Source organism: Gambusia affinis, linkage group LG03 (genome assembly GCF_019740435.1).
Source record: "Gambusia affinis linkage group LG03, SWU_Gaff_1.0, whole genome shotgun sequence".
Lineage (NCBI taxonomy): Eukaryota > Metazoa > Chordata > Actinopteri > Cyprinodontiformes > Poeciliidae > Gambusia > Gambusia affinis.
This window is the reverse complement of record NC_057870.1, coordinates 25,251,335-25,274,435: the sequence shown is the minus strand read 5'-3', so window position 1 is coordinate 25,274,435 and position 23,101 is coordinate 25,251,335. Positions and strand designations below refer to the sequence as shown.

At 37.4% G+C, this 23,101-nt stretch overlaps 1 protein-coding gene across 1 annotated transcript in view; it reads left to right on the top strand.

The window, feature by feature from the left end:
• Positions 1–23,101, top strand: part of ank1a (ankyrin 1, erythrocytic a) — a 101,899-nt gene that overhangs the window by 17,928 nt on the left and 60,870 nt on the right. Inside the window, exon 2 of the mRNA XM_044111788.1 lies at positions 18,406–18,498. Coding sequence (XP_043967723.1) covers positions 18,406–18,498 — 93 coding nt within the window. The remainder of the gene's footprint in view (positions 1–18,405; positions 18,499–23,101) is intronic.

The following is a 23,101-nucleotide window of genomic DNA, read 5'->3' as shown; positions in this document are numbered from 1 at the left end:
CCGTGCTTACCTTTTGTCAGTTTTAGGTCTGTAAGGCTTTTTCATACTTGGAGTTTTTCAATTGGTTCTAAGCTGAATAAAAATGAGATGCGTAATGTGTTTTTGGTCAAAGCATCACTAAGAGAAGTTAGTCTAATAATTAGTGAATGTTTGCTCTAATTGGGTTTCCATGTTGTTTAAACACATTGCCTTCATTTGGACATGCAGCATTAATGCTCTGTAGTTTCATGTGGTGCCAAATTGAATTCTGCTTGGTTCTGCATTCCCACTTTGTTTATTTTTACCTTTAACTGCTGTTTCTTTGTTATACACTGGTAGCATTCTTGAACTTCAGCCCTGTTTGTTGTGTAATGTGCTCAGAATATGTCGATACCATGCAGAGGTGTATGCGTGAGTGTTAAAATCTGGATGTTGTGTGGAAAGAGTACTCAACAGTTTTAACCCAACATAACTGCGTGGTTAGACACGTTTAGTGTTTGTTTTGTACGATGTTTTGATCAAGGTGGTTTAAGTACCAGAATGTTCAGAAACAACCCAGGAACCACCATTAACAGCCAATAATAAACTGGAAGACTGCCGAAGAAAGAAGTTCCTGCTCTAAAACTGACTGAAGACTCGTCTTAAATTTATAATTGGCCACATGGACAAGCCAAAATGCTGTTGGAAAACATCTTTACTGTCTGAGGAGACAAAGATGAAAATAACTGGTCATAAAAATATAAACTCTTGTTGACACTTTCAGACCAAGAAGTACCTTACTGTCAGGCATGGTAGCATCATGGTAGCATCAACTGGTGCATCAAGTAGAGGATGAATTAATGTAGACTGAAGACTAGATTCTCCTCAAACCAGCAACTAGATTTTCTGTTTTTATTAAATGGTGGAAATCTCACCCAACCAGGACAACATAAAAAAAAAAAATCATTGGAACTGGTTTTGGAATAGATGTTATAGACCCAGGACACGCTGGAGGGACTATGTCTCTCAGCTGGCCTGGGAACGCCTTGGGATTCCTCCGGAGGAGCTGGAAGAAGTGGCTGGGGAGAGGGAAGTCTGGGCCTCCCTTCTGAAGCAGCTTCCCCCGCGACCCGACCACGGATAAGTGGAAGAAGATGGATGGATGGATATTATAGGCGTACGTTAAGCTTCAAATTGTGTTGATAAATTATCAACTATTCTTAAAACCAAATCCCTACCTTGTTTCTGACAAAAATGGTCAAATATCCAGCCAGAGTCATGCAAGTCTTTGTGATGGGAACTAAAAGTGTGTGGTTTTTACTAGTACAAACTTAGCAAAACTATTCCTGGTTTTTATGCCTTGTATATATTTGAGTCATTACTTATAATTTAGATTCACAATTGATTAGGCCTTGTGCATAATTTCTTAATATATTTAGAGTTGTTCATTTGGATAATCACACCTCCCTGAGACATTTAAACATTTGCTCCATTGAGTGCATTTACAGCATATTGTACTGAATGACCATAGCAAAGAATATATATTAACACTGACCATGTTTGTTCCTACTTAATACACAAATCCACATGCAAGTCAAATGTCTGTCTCCTGCAATATCATGACAAAAAGGGTAGAAAATGACAGATTAGATAACCCTGAAAAGATGAAAGAATACTGTAAATTATATCTGATATATAGTCTTCCAGTTATGAGGACATCAGCAATGGATGAGGGATGCATGGATTATAGCTCCCCCTGCTGGTCAGATCAGATTTGAAGTATCTTTGATTTCTTAAAGTCTTGTCTACGATCTGAGCAGTTTGACAGCTTGGAGTTGGCGCAGTCAGCAGGATACTCTGGCTGGTTGGCTCTGAAATTTTCTAAAAGACACAAAGATAGAAGATGGGAGGTGTCGTAGACCGAGCACTGTGTGTCTTCATGAAGAATCAATCGCATCGCTGTGTCTGAGTCCTCCGGAGGACTCCATGTTCATCCGATACACACAGCCACACATTGTCCCAGATATCAGCAGAAAGTGCAGTACACACACACACATCCCCACACACACAGCCTTTATTAACAACTGCCTCTGCCTCCTATCCAGTGCAGCAAATCAGAACTGGTCTGCAATACTGTTACGCAGCACCATCAATTATTCAGTAAGGATTCAGCACTTCAGTCATGAAGCTTGATCGACAGCAAAATGAAGAGAAAGAAGGTTGAAAATGATCACATTTATTTAAAGAACTCTTGTACCTTAAACAGTTTTTATTCAGACAATGTATGAGTCACATGTTCTGATTTAATTATTTTGCATCTTATCACTGTTGAATCATGACAATCTCTCTGCACCTGCAACACAAATGTAACACACAGCTCTGCATACATTCCTTTAATGCTCCCCTTAAAATAACAACATCAGCACTATGTTCTGTATGGCATTTATTAGGTAAGAATTTACTTCCAGGTAAGCAGATATGTGAGTGTGCTTAAGGACTTGTGATGTATCTTTCTCCAAAAACCTGAGGGGAATTCTTATCTGAATTTCCCCCTGGTGGGACAATTAAGGATATTTCTATTCCTGTCTGGATGGGGGAGCTTCTCCTGAAGCTGCACAGAGGACTGATGTCACATTTGCACTGCTTGTGAACGATGGTGTGGGAATTTCCATGGAGAAAAACGTATTTGGATATATTTTTCGACCATTGGGAGAAAGTGGGGGGTACTGCTGCATGGAGCTGCAGCAGTGAAATGCAAACTGTTGTCGAATGCGTGTCTGCTCGGGTGAGGCATTTATATTTACTGTCAGTGAAGTAGAGTTTTGGTGCAGAGCTTAAAACCTTGACTCTTGGTGTGTGTGCTTTGTGTCAGAAAAGAAATGCAGATTAGAGGAGGCAGCTCTGGCACTGTGTGGTCCACAGCACTGCAGGGTCATGAATGATTTAATGGCAGCAGAGGTGAGCTTCATCCTCCAGCTCTCTCCAGATGCTCACTGACGTCGATGACGTGATGAAGAGGTGATTCAGATTCATGGCCAAACCAACTGTTGTATGAACGATTGACTGTTTTGCCAATATTTTATGTGCATTGCTGCTGCATTTTGCAGCGGTTTATCAGTTATCTTTTCTCATTCCTAAACAGTACTTACATATGCATCATAAAGTCATAAAAAATTGATTGAAAAGATACTTTTCTAAAGTGGAACTCCTTTTTTAAAGCAGTTCATTACACACAGTGTTTCAATTTTATTTTGGAATTCACTTTCTAGGAAAATGTAAGTAATACAACCAATGAAGAAGGATATTTATTTCAGAAGGTTTAACCTTCTGTAAAGTTTGTCCATGTACTTTTCAGTATAAGCGCTCATTATTTATTTGCATGACTTATTTCTTCAGTGTGGTTTGGCTCGGAGGCGATCATCCTGTGACTGCTGAGCTGTAATGGAAGCCCAGGCTGCTTTGATAAGGGCCTCATCTTCATTGTTGGCTCTGTTGTATCTCATCGGTATAATACTCAGTGTGAGGTTTAAGTCAGGATAATTTGTTGGCCTATTAAGCACAGTGATAACATAGTAATTGAAGCAGATATTTGTTCTTTTGGTTGTGTGTTAAAGCCCAGATGAATGAATGAAACCAGCTTCTCCATTAAATTTGTCAGCAGAGGGAAACATGAAGCTCTCAAATATTTCCTGGTAAAAATCTGTGTTGAGATCCTCCATACTTTCATCTGTAAGGAAAACTTTGAAAAATAACAGCTGCAGGGTAGAACTAAAAGTGTGTTTTTTATTTATTCAGTCATACCAGCTTAACACAATTTCTACAATACATTTTAAGCTACCATTACAGCTTTGTGTTTTCCTTATTTCCCTATATAATTTCAGATGTATTTAAATATTGTTTTTAATCATATACAAGAAGTCTAGCACAAACTGTGTGGCATGTTGAAATTTTAATTTATAGACTCTTTGCAACATAGTAATAATTTGAGCATTCATAGTTTATGGTTTTAAGAAAACCAATACCACCGAGTCAATATGGAAGTGACTGAACATAAAAAGAACATTTTCACACTTGAACTTCAGCACCATGGACAGCGATGTAATGTTTTAGTACTTTTACTGCAGGGTAAAAGTACTAAAACTTTTAGTACTTTTACTAAAAGTACTAAAAGTACTTTTAGTACTTTTAGTACTAAAAGTACTAAACGAAATTATTTTTCGTTTACCATCAGCAAGACTTTATAAAAACTGTTGTTCTTGGTGTGTCCATCGTACTTGTGCAGACATTATGCATTATTTCAACCTAACATATAGTTCAACCTAACATACTACAATAAGTCAGAAAGCAAGATAATCTGATTTTGCTAGCTGTAAGACGTTCACCAGTTATACACCAGACCCTCGCTTTTACTGGAAAGACTTTACCATGGAGAGTTTTTGTTTTGAGCTTCAGTTTACTGTTTTTGATTTAACTAATCCTTATGGAATTTGTGTGCAGCGAAAAACATGCAAATGGTAAATGATCTGCAAAATTCAAGAAAAACAAATAGACATTTTACAGATCTCTAGAAGTGGTGCCAATAAATCTGGAGGGCACTGTTTTTTTTTTTTTTGTTTTTTTTAGCAGCCATGAGTATATTGTCTTTTTTATTATTGTTACAGTTGTCAAGTGTTTTAGATATTTTTGTTCATTAAATCACTACCATGTCACTAGCTGAAAATTTATATATTTATATTTATTTTTTACTTCTTGTTACAAGTTAAGTTAAAGAACAGTATGCTTTGTTTTGTTTCTTCTTACTTGCACAAAGAACAAGGGTGTGTTTTTTAAGCAGTGTTTAAAAAGTTGAAAGATTAATTTTTAAAAACATCCTGATTTAATGTTTGCTTACATAAGGGACAATGAACAGTTTATATAATAGTTTGAACCTATAAACTATAAAAATAAAGACCCAGCAATTTCAAATGTTATTAGCATTTATAGTACTTAACAATTAAAAACTTGGCAAAGCAGATGCAAATAAAACATTTCTTCAGAACAAAAACAAAAGTGCTCAACACTTTTGATGCTGAGCACCACAAATGTTGCACAGTCAAGGTTAAAAAGAAATACTGACAATAGCTGTGTTGCAGCAGTAGAACAGTGTGGAGTAAATGTCTTATGGAAGGACACATCTGAAAGAGATGAATTGGAAAGGAAAAAGCTTAAGTAGGTATTGGACATTAAAAGGCAACACAAAGACAAAGTGAGGATGGGAATCAGAGTATAGTTGAGTGAAACAGATTGCAGAGTGTAAGGTGGTAGGCATGTTGTTTGGTACTTCCTCAGCTGCACATTACTCTTTCATGCTCCATTTATTAAAAATGGCAGCCAATATGCCATCTAAGAGCAGAACTATTTTAAGGTTTTGCTTCTGGTTATTCAGTTTGTTTTTGCTGAGACATTTTTTTGTAGCTGCTGAGGCAGTTGTATTGAGAGAATAGCAACACTTCATTCAGCAACACTTAGGCAGGGTTTGTGGTTCTATTTTTTTTCTGAAAATAAGCAGTAAAATTTAATGACCAACAGCTAAGTTTTTAGTCTGCTGGAAAATGTTGGTGAAATGTCCTGACTAGGACAGTTCACAAAAATCATGCTATCTTTTTATTCTAAATATGGCCGCATTCAATCTATGTTTATATTTAACTTTTTTCATCACTGAAGAAAGTTAATGAAAAAGGTTAAATTTATTAACTCACGGCTGTTAATAAATTCATGACTAAATACAAATATTTGAAAATGAGAATCTGCTAAATTTATAAAAACATTAAATTGTTAATTATAGCAGCTGTACAGTGGTGCAGTTGGTAGCACTGTTGCCTTGCAGCAAGAAGGTCCTGGGTTCGATTCCTGGCCAGGTGTCTTTCTGCATGAATTTTGCATGTTCTCCCAGTGCATGGTGGGTTCTCTCCGGGTTCTCCGGCTTCCTCCCACAGTCCAAAAACATGACTGTCAGGTTAATTGGTTTCTCTAAATTCTCCCTAGGTGTGAGTGTGTGTGTGTTGTTTGTCCTATCTGTCTCTGTGTTGGCCTGCAACAGACCCCGGCTCGCGCCCTGAACGTTAGCTGGAGATAGGCACCAGCACCCCTGCCTACTCCACTGGGGAGAAGGGTGTTAGAAAGTGGATGGATGTCAATTATAGCCAGTCCTACCTTTGTCAGATTTAGGGTTTTTCTACAGGAAGAGATTTTCTCTTCTAATATCCTCATCAAACCTCAAATCTACTCAGAATGACTCTTGCTGCCATAGCTGGCGGCCATGGATTGCTAAAAGATGAAAGTGCATTACCTTGCTGAATTGCTATTCAGTGGAATGGTCACATAAAAATGGACGGATGTAAAAACAGAACCTTTATAATTATGTTAGTTACATTCATAGTTAGCAATGCTACGGTGTTGGGCATGTTGCGTAAAGAAAAGTCAGGAAAATCTGGGTTAATCATAATGGATATTGTAATGATTTTAGTCATTATTGTAAGTAAATATTTTCCCAGTATTGTGCAGCCCAGCCTGTACTGGAAATTTTTCTGTACCATTACGCAGTTAAGAGTTCACATTTCTGGGAATTGACATGCCTTGACTACATGTTGATTATTAAACAAAAACAAAATTATTTTTCGTTTACCATCAGCAAGACTTTTTAAAAACTACCTTGAACTGGTTTTTTTTAGATTGCTTTTCCCATCTTACTTTTCTCACAGATGTTTGTTGTGTGCAGATCACACCTTAATAATGATAATTTATTCAAATATGTAAGTAGTTTCCCACACATTGGGCCTCCGAAGACAAACATGTTCTTTTACTGTGTTGAACAGTGTATCACCTTTTCACCTGCACTTTCTTTCTTCATCTTAACCCCTCTCATGGGCTACAGCTTCCATTACGTTTGTCTCATCGTGTCAAAACCTCACAGCTCTTTCCTCTCTTCTCTCTTTTCATTGATTCTCTCCACCTCTCTACTTTTTAAGATGTTCACATTTTTTTCTCTCCTCTGCTTTTCTTTTCTGTTTAGCTATTGAGGTGACCCCATGTGTGCCCCCTTCGTATGTACTCAGCTTTGACAACCCCCAGGAACCACTTTTGGTGCATCAAACAGAAACTCAAGTGCTCTCTTCCTGTTTGAGAGCTTTACAAGGGGTTAGGCACTCTTTGGTGGTCGGTATGCGTTTTTATTTGGAGCAAGAATACAAACTTTTTGAGGACAGAAGAGTGCTTTTCTCAGACTCCAGGTGTGAAATATCCCCTGTTTTGTTTGAATATTGAGTAGAGAAAGTTAATTAAGCTGTAGGGCAACAGTAGAAGTTGAGAGCTTTCAGATTTAAGGCCAGGGACAACTATTTTTAATCCAATCTTAGCATCAGCATTTTCATGTCTTCCTAAACTTTATTGGGATTGGTTCAAGCTCATCTTGTGATTAAGAGCACAACCTACTTTACAACATTTCTTTTATAAATTAAACTCTAGACCTAGACATTATGCTTTGCAGTAGATGATTGTTTTTTTTATGCATATATTTTGTCAATGCGTAGCCAATGCTGACATTAGAAAGACCTTAAATCACCAGTAAGGCATCAAAAGCATTTTTTTTTTATCACAAACTTAATCGTAATTATCTTGATATTATCTGTCAATACCAAAAATTTGCATTGTCTCAGCTTTTTCTGCTTTTGTTTAATTTTAGTTGGAAGATTTTAACTGTTTGTCGTTTTGACTGAAAGAGACTCCACAGGATTTGTGCCTATCATTTTTATTTCACATGTGACTTTGAAATTGTTTAATGGTTAAAACAGCGGATGTTTTAACCATTAAATATCTGTTATTCACTTTCTAAGACTTTCAACTGATTTTTATTTCTAGGTTGGAGTGAAACTGCTGTTAAATAATCAGATTTCAAATGCAAGAAAAGGGAGTTACAAAGTGTAGCTGCTGTGACAGTCATTGGTTATAGTCGTATTGCTAAAAATTGCAGATTTTCATTTTTGCCTTTCTCCCAAACTCATGGCTGAATAAGACATCAATTAGCATTGCTGCAGCAACAGTGACCCACTCAGCTTCAGTGGATATAATTTACATAAACAACATTGTTTTAAATGACACAGTAGGATTTTATGTGCATATAAATCTCTTATTAGTCCTGACATATTCCTAACCAATAAACATGTTACAGTAGGCTACATGTTAATGTATAAAATGATGCATTTTTAACATTGATACATTTTTTTTTATTATAGAATTAACTAATTAAAAACACAAATCAAACTGAGTTTATTTAAAATTTGGAACAGAAAATTAGCGCAGACTAATTTTACAGAGAAAAATTCTAAATGATGCAACGGCGTCTTGCAGCTCCGTCTTGATATGCCGCTGTTTGTCAACAGGAATTTTTAGCTTCTTAAACATCAGAGAACAGTTAGTAACTGGATTTTAAGATGGAACAAATACTAAGTAAAAATGATAAACACAGAGCTAATACAAGGTGCAGTTCAATGTTGTAGGATAAGATCTTGAGCAAAATGATAAAACTAATTAATCGCACAATCATTTCCACTGTTTAATTCCTCCGTGTGGTTACGAGGGTGCAATTTTACTAAAATTGCTACTTATGTTTTTTTTTATCCATTTTTTTTCTTGTTGTGCTTTCAGTCAAATAATTTTTTTGCCTTTTCTCCTCAGCTCAGTAGAGGTTTACTTCTGGGATGTTATCTCTTGTCCTCGTTTTTTTTTTTCCATTTAGTGTTTGCCACCTGTGAGTGCATCCCATTAAAAATGTGTAAGAGAGAGAAAGACAGAGAGAGAGAGCAAGGAGATGAGGATGAAAAGAAGGGAAGGAGCTTAGGGATGCACAGTGGAAATATTGAGAAGAGGAGAGAGAGCTAAGCTGCAGAGAGGGCATAGTGACGTCACTGAACAAACCTCACACTGATGATAAGGGCAACAAAAGGCGTAGAGATGACAGTCGGGGTGCCTTTGGGGCGTTATTTTTAGATGCATTCAGCTCGGAGTGTATTCATAGGAATTTTTTACAGTGTTTGCAAGTCATTTTTAAAAGTATCTGAAGGGCTGTATAAATAAAAAGGTGAAAGTAAAGGTGCATTCAAGGGGGTGTGTGAAAATGTGGGCGTATGCATCCTACCTCCTGGCTTAGTGAGCACGTGTGTGCAGGTTTAAGCCACGTGTCGTCACTGCTGAGCACATTTAGAAAAGAGCTGCAGAGAAGAGTTCAGTGTGCCGTTCTAATGTTCAAACGGGAATGAAATTAGTTTTTAATGGCTGCAGTGTTCAGCAGAGATATTTATGCAGAAGAACTGAAAAAAAGTAAAGCAAATGCTGTAAAGAAATTCAGTCGGTTTAACAGAAAGAATAAAGACAACATTAAGTATACATAATTTAGAATGAGATTAAAATTACATCTCCTTCTGACTGTAAGGACTGGATTTTACATATATGCAGCTTTATGTAAAATCATGTCATCATTTCCTTGCATATTCACATTACGCTTCTGCAGTGTTTGTAGTTACTATAGCAGAAACTCTCAAAACTGTTGGAACATTTAGCTGCTTTGGATGAGGTACATTAAGAAGACTTAATATTGGAACATATTGTGGAAATGTGTTATTTGTGTCCATGAAAGGATCTTAATTTACCTGTTGTCTAATATAACCAGTACAGTAACCAGTCCTTCATGACTTCAGGCCTCTTAAAGTGGTGAGAAGAGTTTAGTTTTGACAGAATCTGAAACAGGGATTCAACCTTATTTTAGAGCAGTTTTCATATGTGTGCATGTGTGTCTTTGTGCAGATGGCCTTGTTCCTGTGGGTGAGTAAACAGTAATAGGTAAAAGAAACAAAGAGGCTTAGTGCACTTTACGTGCAGCGGTGATCGAGGAGGCATCCATCTTTGTGTCCCAAGAGGGGAGCAGTAGAAGGTGATAGAACAACTGTGATGGATGGTTACCAGACGCTCCTGCTCCGCTCTGCCCAGTGCTGAGCAAAGACCTACAGACAGTTTCAGCTCATGCACATGCGACCTCTTACAATACAACCCAGGAACTGTTATTTTGCAATTTAAAGCAAATTGTAGTTACCTGCATATATCTTTTTTTGTGTTGTTGTTATAATCACTTTTAACTATCTGACCAAACCAGTAAGTCTTCCTGGCTTCAGTTTGAGGATTTAATTGATACCAAGTTTTCAGTAAGTGTAGCTTCTTCAATTCAGCTTTCTGTTATACCAGCTCTGAAAGAAAAGATTGGTCTGTTTTGCAGTTAAATGGTTCACTGTTTTCAGAATGAGTCTTTACTTTAAGGCTTTTGTAGGTGTTGATTAGATTGAATGTTTCAGAAATACACAATGCATTGCATACCAGAGGCCAAAAAGAAACATACTTGTGCTAAATTTTGGGTAGTAATTACCTTCAAGCCTGTTATGTGGTGATGTGAATTGAACTGGGAGCTCAGCTGCAAACACTGTTGCCTTGCAGCAAATAGGATATTGAATTTATTTTCATTCGATATGGTTTAATGTTTTCTGCTGATAATTAAGTTTTCCCTTAGAACCTTCTGTACTGGGATTAGAAGTATTCTCAAAATTAAAATTGCTAAAGTTGACGAGTGGGGAAAAAAATGACCCCAGTCCTCCAAACTAGGGGCTTCAAGTTTTGGACAAGTCAAAGATAAAATAAAATAAATAAATAAAAACTCATTTAGATTGAGTAGAATTATGGCACAAATTAAGTTTATTGATGAAAGAATGTGAGAAAAGGAATATAAAATCCAATTATCTCAATCTGAGACTTAAGAATAGTCTTGCTTTTATAAACAATAAATTAAATCTACCTTTCGTGTCGTTCCATTCTATGGTAAATATTTCTGTAACAGGTGAAGAACTGATTTTTGTTCTAGATGTAAAAGTCAGCTAAACTTGATCTAATAAAACTAAAACTAATAAATCTGAGCAAAACTACATTACATTTCAATTGAAACCAGTACTGTCTTTAGATTCTTTTTATAATTACATACATTTTATTGAAAGCAAAATCAGATCTGATTATTATTGTAAAATTTGCATATTTAATTTAACAGTCGGAGACGTGATGCTCCATATGTTGTCCTTCCACATGGCACATCATTGTTCTGAAATACATTCTCTGTACATGTTTTGCTTTGCTGTGAACCGTGACCTATTGTCTCCACTAAAGAAAGTAGTACAGCTGCTATTGCTTTTGGTTTAGTCGTAGCATGACTCTTTGGCCACACTTATTAAAAGCATGTAGCATTGGCAGGGGAGGGCTTGCGTGAGTGGTAGGTGGCATGTTGATGTGAGACTGGGTAATCCACCGGCTGCTCCTCTGTCTGTGCATGGCTCTGGGCTGGGCACATACAATAGAGCAGACCTGAAAAGCACCATAATGAAGCACAGGCTGGAAGAAAAGGCATGTCTCTTTCCATTTCTGTGAGCGAAAAGAAAAGAGCAACATAAAAGAATAAAGGACAAGAAAGAAAGATGAAAATAAGCCTCTCAAATCCAGGTTTTTGGCTGTGCTGTCTCTTTGAGTTTATCTTTTTGCCATGCATGTGTTTTATTATGGTAATGCAACGTTAGATAAAAATAGTCTGAGATGGCAGAGTAACGGTTTTCTGTGAAAAGAGGAGGGAAATTAGAGGGATTGCCACTGAGGCCTTTGAATGTCACTGATAAAGAGTAAAAATAAATTTTAAAAGGGGTTCCCTTCTAATTCTCTTAGGTTTTTTATATATGACAAATTTCTGAGAGACTAATAAAATAATAATGTGCTAATTGTGTCTTTTGATTGAACTTGAAGATCTGAAGATCACAGAGCCATCTGCTGTGTTCCTTGATCTTTATGATTCAGTTTTCTTCATGATTTTCTCTAACAACACTTTGTGCAGCAACCCTGATGATTGAAACAAAAAGAACTGCTGCTGAGTTAGAACCTGTTTAGTATTGGAACCAAATTTGTGGAAAACACCCTCCACTCAGAGGTTGAGCCTCCACTAAACCTCTGAGGTTACATTTCACACAAGTGGACTGATTAGGTGACTTCTAAAGGTAATAGGATGTATTGGATATCAGGGTTATCGGGGTGAAAGTGGTAAGCAAATGTGCATGGTATACTTTTCAAAGTGGAAAAAAAAATATTAAAACCTAAGTGACAAAATGTGGAAATGTTCAAGTAATGTGAATAGTTTTGAAAGAGATTGTAATTTTTCAGGCTTCAGCCAGGGATCCAGAAGTTCTTTTAATTAAACCAGATCCTCCCAGACCCACACCCACCATCTCAGTGATCCACTGATAAATACTCTCTGTGGTGGACAGAAAAAGCCGCAGCTAAAGATCAGAAGTGGGTGCAGTTTCACTTCACTGGAGAGAAGTTCAAAGCAGCTTCTCTGCCTGCGTGCTGTGAAGTTAATCCGACCTCTGACTCAGGCTCACAGGCAGAAGAGGAAAAATGGGCTGAATTAAGAAGGAATGGACAAAATATCAGGATAATTTCTCTAAGTAAAGAGGTTTAATGGAAATATTAACTTTCTGCTCAGCTACAGGTGACGCTGGTTTAAATCCAGTTCAATCACCAACAACAGTGACACTTGCATGAATAGTTACTTCAGCCATTAAATCTGGGATTTATTTAAATGTGAGGACCCAGATATGGAGCCGTAAGAAGAAATACAGAGGTGATAGGTAGAGGTGACTGCACCGTCCTTTCCTTTCATGCCACCTGCTGGTTCCACCTGTGCCCTCTCCACATCCGTTCTTGTTGTGTTCAGAGGCTGACAGCCACATAAAATTATTCAGGCTGATTAAAGGAGCTCTCTCTTCTACGCTTTCACCATGGACTTTTCACTTTCTGCCTGTGTGCTCGCACTCCTTCACACTTTAGCAAAAGGGAAAGCCTCTCATATTTCTCTAAAGTGTAATTTGTGCTGTGGGGCAATAAAATATAAAGCAGACATTTTTACATTGTACATAATTTTCTAGAAATTAAGTATGAAATTGTTGTACAGACTTTATTTGCGTGTATTTAAAACAAGAATTTGTGCAAAATTAATGGCATCACGTATTTCCAAACACAGCATTCATATTTTATAGTTTTGCCACTGCCTGAGTTTCCCCCATTTTTACATACACATGCAGTTTTTGAAGCTTATCCATGCTCTATTTGACACACATCTATTTTGAGCCTTGTTTAGATGAGAAGCAAATAAATCCAGATTCTTCTGGCTCTCCATCACCTGCTGCCTCTCTGAAGACGCTTTCTTGGTTGAAGGTTTTCTTCTCCTCACTGCTTGAATTATTTAGTGGGGTCCATTTAGCTTAGATACTGTGTCAGGCTTTCACAGGGAACCAGGACCAGTTTGACATGTGACATTAAGAACTTGATTACTCAGTGTTGATTCTGCACTTGAAAGTAATGGACAGGAAGGGGAATTATCAGGGGAGAAGCAGATGGTCTGCAAGAATAAGACACACTGGACTCCTTGAGATATTTAAGGTGTTTCCATGTTCTTTTTTATTAATTTGTTTGCAAAAACAGTTTTATAAGTTATTTGAATGTCTGACCTGTATTAGCTAATTTCAATATTAGAGCGGTGTTGAAATATGAAGTCCGAGAGTTTTAAAGCTCAGAAAAAGGATGGGTGACTAAAGCTTGTTAAATGGCTATGTCTCTAACTGGAGCATCTCTACTGTGAATATTATGGATATTAAATAAAGGCAAATTCGCCCGTTGCGATCTTTCTTCTTTCTTTCTTGACGTCCTTATTGATGCAAATTATAGAAAGAGTTTTTTTCTAAACGTGTCTTTAAGTTTATTCTTGCATTTTTACTTTTTTTGTCATTTAAAACTTCATGCTTAATGTCAAAATCCCCAAACTCTCCCAGATAAAAAGGTAGCTAACGTGACAAAATGTCCTGTTTCAACCTCATCACTTTTGACTTGCATTGCTCTGTAATTATTCTTTAAAATGTGTTTTTCACGCCCATCTGACCTTTAGTCTTTTGACTTTTCACTCCTTTCTTCACTTTTATACTCAGTGCTGTCAGCAACTTTACTATTAAGGACAAGCTGCTGGAATATTTAACACAAAAGTGATTTCACTACACAGATGATCAAGCAGAGCGATCTTTCATTTTTCCTGCAGCATTCTTAAAAACTAAATGCCATAATGCTGCTGATTGGTTTAATGTTAGTTGTCGAGAAAATTGTCTTATTCTCTAATCCTTTTCATCTGAAGCGTAACAGTCGGAGTCCCTGTGTGTCTGTTCACCATCCCCAGGCCCTCTGACGCTCCAGGGCAAATGGCTTGTTAGACTTATCAGCACCCCTCTCACCCTGGTGCTTCAGTCTGCCTCCCCCTTCCTCCTCTTCGTCTTCATCCCATACTCCTTCCCTTACCCCACTCTCCCTGTCATCACAAACCGTCTGCTACTTAATCCAATTATTCCTATAAGCTGACACGCTCTGTAGCTTACCACAAACTCTGCGGGCGACGCCCCTGTTCTTCACATCCGTACAGCGATCCACAAACGCGGACGTATTAGCACAAACAACACAACTCTTTTTCCAGCAATACTGCTGCGCGTTACTGCAGGTATCCTAGAAAACGAAGCCAATGTTAAATCAACATTTGATGGGGAAAATCTAGAAAGATATAAAGCATCCAGTATGAGTTTTATGGCCATTTGTTGATGCAATTTAAACTATGCTGGTTTATTATAGAGTCACAGGCCTCTGCTGTCATCGTCTGATTCACTGTACCCTTGAGTTGACTCCATTTATTTTAGTGTCTTTTTTGCAGTCTTTATTGCTTTACCAGCATCTGTATTCACACGCCTGCATCGTGATACAGGAGACTGTGCGTCGTCAGTGAAATCTTGCTTCTTCCATCTCTGTCTTCAGTCCTTGGATGAGAGGCAGTGCATAGCCTGAATGGGTTGGCACTTAATCATAGTACTTTGACTCAGTAAATTGGTTATTGTGTTTTCAAAGTATTGCAATAAATAAACATTATTTACTCTTAGAGCTGTCGGATGATTGTCGGCCCATTTTCAAAACCTGAGACCACAAATTAGCCGACAGAAATCCTAGGTATAATGGTTCGATCGTGCCATGGTGTCCAACAATGGGCACAAAATAATGGCTACAAGTTCAGATAACTAATTTTAAAACCAGGCATTATTCAATGCGTTACTACAATCTATCTGCAATGCATGTGGCTCTAGTGTCAGCGTAACGTCCTGACTGAATGAAAATCATTAGAACCGATTTATGTCACGTTAACGAAGAACAGCTGAAAAGTTACCGGGTTCATCAACTGCATAGCAAATTCGCTCCAACTCCTCCCCTCGTCATTTCTGTATTCTTTGCACCAAATGTTGAATAAACATTAATGTTGTTTCCACATACCATCTCCAATGTCCGCTGGACTTCGGGTTGCGCCGTGTCGGCTGTTTGGGTTTCCCCTCTGTAATTTCTCCTAAGAAAACACAGAGGAGAATCCCCGCTTTCTGGTTGGCTACCTGTCACATTCAACAGGCTGTGTTTACGCTCCCAGTCGGGGAAAACCCTGATTTAGATCAGAGCGGCCACAACAATCTACCGTAACACACCACACACTACAGGATGATCGGTTACGAAAATGACAATCTTAAAATGCCCTAAGTCCCAAGATTGTCATAAGGGGAAAATTGGGGCAAAAAAACCTTGTAGTGTGAATTATTGCATCAGATATGGTATGGTATACAGATATGGTATACAGACTTAAGAATCTGCACTCTTTTGGTTGAATGCATTATTTATCTCCACTTTGGCTTTATGTTGTTTAGTTTTTGTTCAAGTAAAATTTAAATTGTTAAAGGAGACTGTTGTTTTTATTTTAGTTTTTTGTTGTTTTGTCTATTTTATCAGTTCCAGTGTTAAGTGTTCTTTTGTAAATAAAGTGTATCTATCTTTGGCAGGAAATCGCATGAATTATTACGTCATTTCCATTAAATGTAAAAGGTCTTCAAACAATATTATTGTTTATTGCAATAATTTTTGGGACAATTAATCACTCAGCAAAATTTGTTATCGTGACAGGCCTAGTCACCAACTAATCCTGTCCATAATAGCAACTGAATTGATGCCCTTAAATTAGGACTGAAAACATTGTTTTCTGCAGCTTCAATATAAAAAATTTAATTATCACCTCATTTTTATAACTGTTTTATTTTCACTTTAACATTTTTCTTTTTACCTCAGTGTTGCTGTTACTCTTCTACTTTCATAGTGTAATGTAATTTTCATTACTTCTGTTCCTTCATTCTTCTCTATAGCATGTTGAATTGCCTTGATAAATACAAATGACTTACCATGTTTATGGTCACCGAATGTGAAGCTATGTAACAACACTTTCCCTGGTCATGGTTTGTAACCTCCGGCCATCGCACTTGGTCAACAGCTAAAGTGCTAAATGGTCAATGCTTTGACAGCTTGCATCATAGAAACACAGTGTATACTGTAAAACTGCTTGCGCATAGTAAATGGAAAATGTGTCATAGCAGCCGTGACAGGATAATTAATCCCTAGATTCTGCGATTTCACCCCCTTCCTCAAATCTTGACAAGTATTTCTGTCGCAGAGGGGGCAGCGGGCGTCACAAAAGGAGCTGTGTTCGGTTGTTTTTGGTGCTGACACAACAACAGTTGAGAGTAACAGATGGAGCTGTTGGTGTGTGTGAGCGCGTGGCTGCGTGTGTGTTTCAGGGTGACCGGTACTAGAGCTGGTTGCAGTTTGATCCAAATCACAGAGAAGGGAGTTGGAGCAGACTTTGCTGTTTGTCTGTCTGGAGGAAGAAGTGGGAGATGCAGGTGTAAAATACTGCATCTCCCACTTGATAAAATGCCAGATAAATTTTGGGTGTTCCTTGTTGGGTGTGTGTGTGTGAGAGCATTGTTTTGTTTTCACACTTGAATACTGGCACATTTTTAAACCCATGCAGAGTTTTCTCAGTAAAATTATCTTGATACAAACAAATGGAGAATATACCAAGTAAAAATATTCATACTTTGCACAAAAGGTTTTGAGTTGAGCAGCAGAGTCAAATATGTGGGTTGTACCCATGAAAAACCTGCTAAGTTCTTTCTGCCAAATGCCAAAAATCTCCAGGTGGAGACTGTGTAACGATGTGGGGCAGCATCTCCCCACACTGGAAAAAAAGACTCTTCGTCACCATAGGAAATCGCAATGCATAGAAATATACAGATGAAATTCTGGAAGCAGTTGCAGTGTCATATTTTGACTCTTCATCCAAGATGAAAATGTGTCTTTAGTTTGTGGTTTATCAAAATACAACCTCCAGAATCTAAGAGTGGCTGGAATGACCCTACTGTTGTCTGGATCTCAACGCCATTGAACTCTTGTGGGATCAGCTTGAGTGTTTTGTTGGTAACAATGACCAACACAAACACGTTGGCTGACTTTGAACAAATGGCCTGCAACCCACAGCAATGTGCAACCAAGCTGCTGACCGTACTGCAGGCATTTCTTCATACATCATAGGACGTATCATAGGTCAATAAAGTTGCTGCATCATGAAGTCGTTATGTGTAAAATATCACAATAGTGATGCACTCAGTGTTACAGAAAGCTTCATTTTAAATAGGTTTTTACATTGCTGCGCTTCCTCTGGGTTCACTCTGACATTTTTAATTGAACTTTTATTGATATTAAAAGATTGTAGTTGTTCCAGCATTTCTACAGCACTGGCTGTGAATTCATTTTAATGACTATAGTCTGAAAAAAACACTTGCTTTGAAACATTTCTGACGATATTTATGACTTCATCATTTGGTGTCTGTATGTTCCCTTTCCATGATGTGACAAATGTTATTTTATGTGTTGCAGTTTTTGCTGCACATAACTAGTTGTTTGTTTCTTTTTGAAAATTTGAGGTAAGTACACCATCTTGATGTCTAAATGTTGCAAGGTTTGTAAAAGGAAATCCCAGTTTACCCCAATGTGACACAGCTGAAGAAAAACAAGCACATTCTTGTCCATTATCATGATCATAATGTCCTCGTGTTGTCCTCCATCATGTCCATACCGCCCATCTTAAGCTACCATGTTTCTACCTGGGGGTTCTCATTTTAGACGGATGGCAGTCATGATGGGGTGGGACAGGGTTGGGAAGGTTTCTTTACTTGCTCTTTAGCTCGTTCTTCCTCTTGACTTTTGCTGTTTCTGTTTTAATTTTCACCTGTTCCTCTGAATCTGCTCCACCATCTGACATTGCTCTCTGTCCACTCTGCTGCTGCTGCTTTCTCCTCTCCTTTCTTTTCTTTCTCCTCATCGCTGCTGCTCCCTGTTGCAATTAACTGGGCTCTGTCTCTATGTCGTGTGTCCTTTTAGGCCCACGCCGTGCATCGCTGGCTAATCGATCAGGACAGTAGTGTGAGCTCTGAGATGCCGGATGGCCAAGGAGTATGGCACTATGATGATGAAGTAAATACCAGCAACACGTATCTCTGGATTTTCCTGTCTCTTTATATGTATCGTTATAAATATTCATATATTAAGTATCTATAATCACCCTGTCACTTGTAGTTTGTGTCACTTTTGCTGTTGTTGTTGTTTTTTATCTTTATTATCTCGTTTTTGTTGTGTTTTGCTTCTGGTATTGTAGTTCTGGTTCCTTTAAATTTCTAGTGTTGCTGTTGTGCTGTGAGCTGATTCAGTCAGCTGTCGTGGGATCAGGCTGGACCTTTTTCTTTGTTCCTGTCCTTGCTTGAAGTTTCATACTAACTCGCTGAGTTTTAAGTTTTATTTATTTATTATTTTGGTTTGGATGTTTTCTTTCTTTTTTGTTTCACATAATTACACATTAGTGTCTATTTGTATATTGTAAATATCTATTTTGATGTCTTTGATTTTTCCCAAAATGGACGAGCATATTGCAAGGAAAGAGTCCACGGGTAAAATATACTCTAACCTAGATATAGTTTGTAGATGCAAGTGTTGCCTATGTCAGTTTCTTGCTACATGTAGTTAATATTAGTTAGTGTAAGGCAACAGTTGAAGTATATTTCCTGTGGGTTCTTCTGATTTACAAAATATGCTTGTGTCATTCTGTGTTTGTGTTTAGGGTTAAGTCACAGCTTAGAGTGTTTGTGGGAGAGAGAGAGCGAGTGAAAGGTTGTGTTTGTGAGATGATTATTTTATCAGTGAGTTTGTGTGCATGCTTTGTTTCCTTCCTGCATGCTTTATCTCTGTTTACTAGCACAAAGTTTGATTTGCACGTCCGTCTGTATTTCTGTCTGTGCTGCAGTCTGTCTGTTTAACTGTGACGTCCCTGTGGAGTAATGTTGATGCCTGCCTTTGCTCGTGCCTTTGATGTGTTGGTGTTGTGTATTGTGGCTGTGCCTACTTCCCATGAACCTGTCACGTGCTGTGCCTGTGTTTTGTCGGTTTTTATCTGTTTAAACAGTCTGGGATAGGTTGACCAAAGGGTTTTTATTGCACATGTACAACAGATGATCTTGAATCCAGCATCAATTGTTGGAGGAGTGATCATCTAAGTCCAATAAAGCTCCCAGGGAAACTTGTCCCAGATGACTCTTGCCCCCATGATTTTCCTTCAGATCCCAGCTCCTCCCTTTGCTCTCAAGCCAAATTCCTAAGCCTTATCTCCTGATCTCCATATTGCTCCCAGTCACTCTGGAGCATCATTGAGTTTGTCTTAAGCACAGCTTTTGGAAGAGCAGAGACTGCTTAAAAAATGGGTGAAGATGATGAGGGGAACAGATTTAAGACAGAATGGATACAAATGGAAAGGAAAGCGAGAGTGTAAACCATCTTCCAAAAGCCCCGAACGTACTTTACAACAATATGGAGTCTTTCCCCTGGATGCCTGTGAATGCCAGTGCACTGAACAATTGATTTTGTTTTGAATTCAGTTTTATCTTCTGTATGAGTGCTTGAAAGATGATATTTCTACTTTTTCATTTTTCTTTCACCTGCCAGGACTACAAATATGCATATCATCCTTTAATTATAGGGCTATAACATAATTTACATGACAGTTTGCTTCTGTGACATTTTGGAAAGGGCTAAATGAATGCTGGGAGGCAGAGGAGACTTGCAAACATCGTGTTTGTGCCCAGAATACAGAGACCGAGAGAAAAGGTGACACAGTCCCAAAGAGCCCAGCCACATTTGGTTGACTTTTTCAGCCCCAGCAAACAGTGAAGCCTGAAGATCCTTCAGTCTGCAGGTTGCTTATCTATATTTGCATTATATCAGAAAACAAATAAAGTGGGGGGTTTTCTCAAGAAATTGAAATCTGAATAATATGTGCCTTAAAACATTTTTTAAATGCATTTTCTTTGCTTTGTTTCTTTTTGCTTTCGGTTAGTTTGGAGGTCCAGAACTATTGACAAATATAGTTTTTCGTTTTTAAACTCATTAGTTCTCATAAATTTAGAGATGTCACAAATTAGGCTGAATTTAGCAATTTAAAACAACTAGCAATAAAATGTTTTGCCTGTTAGATATAACACTCCTTTAGCTTATTTTAACTATCTACACTTTCACAATTCAAATTATTTTTTTTTTATGTTGCACCAGTTCACAACAAATTTCATCATAACAAACTTTAGTCAGTAATGTCAAAAAGTTACATGTCTGATGAAGCCCGACTGGTTAGGGTTGGTCACTGACTTTGCTACATGATGAGCAAGCTCATGGTGAAAGTGGGAAGGAATAATTCTCATTTAACAGGAACAAACTCCCAGCAGAACCCAGCTTGGTGAGAGGAGACATCTGACTGTTTTGGAAACACAGAGCAGATATAGAAAAAATAGACATGCTACTCCAGGATTTTCCACATTAATTAACAAATAGTTAATAGTCATCTAGGAGAGAAACAATGAAGCAAAGCAGTTATTGCTGCAGCAATAACTTGCTGCTACTTCAAGAAGGTGACAGCTTAGCACCAAAATATCAGAATATATGTGGTTTTATAAAAATAGCAAAATTGGTGGAAACACTAAAATAGTTAATGATAGCAGTAATTACATGATTGGACAGTAGTATGTGGGGGAAAAAAACAAACCTTATTGTTACTATAAACAAGTCAAAATGATCGAGTCAAAATGATCGAGTCAAAATGATCGAGTCAAAATGATCAGGTCGACTGCATCAGTCAACCTGTTCAGCTGATTACGAGTCCAAAACAAAACAACCACAGGAACGCTCTCAAATTTGATCCTATTGTAGACATTTGCAAAATCTTAATGTTTCATTTGGTTTAGATGGAGTTCAAGTAGAATAAGGACTTGCAGCTGCTGAAACAAATTTATGCAGCTAGAAGCCTGGAGGGATGTTATCAGCACTTGGCTTGAAAACATGGAAGTTAAATTCAGATGAGACAATTTTGCCAGCATTTATAAAGGTGGATGGTTAATAACAATATACCACCAACTTATACATTTTTAAGTTGGTTTAAATGACTTAAGTCAGATAAACTGAGGGATGTGGAGGGGAGAAAGAAGAGTTCATCAGCCTTGCAGGTAGCAATTCACCACTCTGGGAATTTAATCACTTTTCATATGACTGACTTTGAAAAATAATCACGATCCCTTCAAAGAGGTTTAAGCAACAATAATCCAGACATAAGCAATATAACAGATACTCATTATCTTACCATTGAGTGTTATGCAGGATTTCACTTGTAAGAAGTACAAAGTTCTGTTCATGCTGAATATAAATTAATTTACTCCTGTTCAAAGTCGAGCACAAATTTACTTCACTAGTTTGCACACATTCACCTATCATTAATTAATTATTCAAGAACTCAAAAATCCATAAAGGTCACCTATATCATCTGACTTTTGTCACATTATACATGCATATTTACAGTGTTTTTATGCATGTTTCCGTTTTGGATTGTAGGTTGCTCAAAATGTCTGCAAACTGTTTTAATTTTTTCAAATAATAAATCAAAGAATTTGATCAGGATGAAATGCACGACTTGACAAAACAAAATTATGGTTTTGAGCTCAAAGTCAACAGGACTAAAATGCTGACTTGTAAATAATAGATTAGGATTTTTTTTATCAACATTGGTCAATAAGAGTGTTTTAAAGATTTTACGCTCTCTTCCTCTACCTTGAGTCCGTATGATGACACCTAGGGTAGCATGTGCAACACTGCAGGGACTTTTAGCTTTGATTATCAAGACCTCCAGCTTTTAGTGGGAAAAGTTTGGGATCTGTTTAATAAAGGTTTGACAAAATTAAAAGTATCACTAACGTAACTTCATTTCAGAATTTAAAAAAAGCATTTTCTTTATTTACAGATCCTCATCATTGTCAAATATAGTGTTTAATGTCACCACAACAAGACACAGTTTAAGTTCCTCAATTGAAGAACAGCCTATTTAAATTCTAAGTTCTTAAAAATCACAAACGACAGTAACATGGGTATTTGAATCAGTTAGAGTGCTTGTTACAGAATATGTGTGTCCTGTGCAGTAATGAGAGATGGCAGCTTTCACTGACCAGCTGTCTGTATGCAGCGACATTTAGCTGTAGAAACCGAAGCAATGTCTTTGCACCATACACCAATACTTCCCCATTTATTCCTCAAATCCCTCTTACAGTATAAATGGCTTAGACTTTAATTGCCAGTTTTTTTTTTTGTTGTTTTTTTTTTTGCATGTGCTAGCTTTAGAGAGAGATTTTTAAATGAATCACAGCTATAGGAAATAATGTTGTTTATCTAAAAAAATTATGAAATTGGCCCATTTCTTTTTAGCTGCGGCTGAAAAATTATAACCACTTTTTGGAGAACTGATTGATGTAGATTTTTATTTATTTTTTTTCCGACGGAGAAAAAAGTAAAAAAGTGTTGTTTGATTAAAGATCTCCATCGATTGTTCAGGAAGAGCTGAAGAAATATGACCATGTCTGAAAACAAGTCCAAAGGGTCTTTAAGATTTGCTACTAATGATTCAGTTTTAAAATGAACAGGGGGCAAAAAAATAATAATAATAATTGTTTGTGATCCCAAACTTAAATCTAAAATCCCAACAAGATAAAACCAGGCA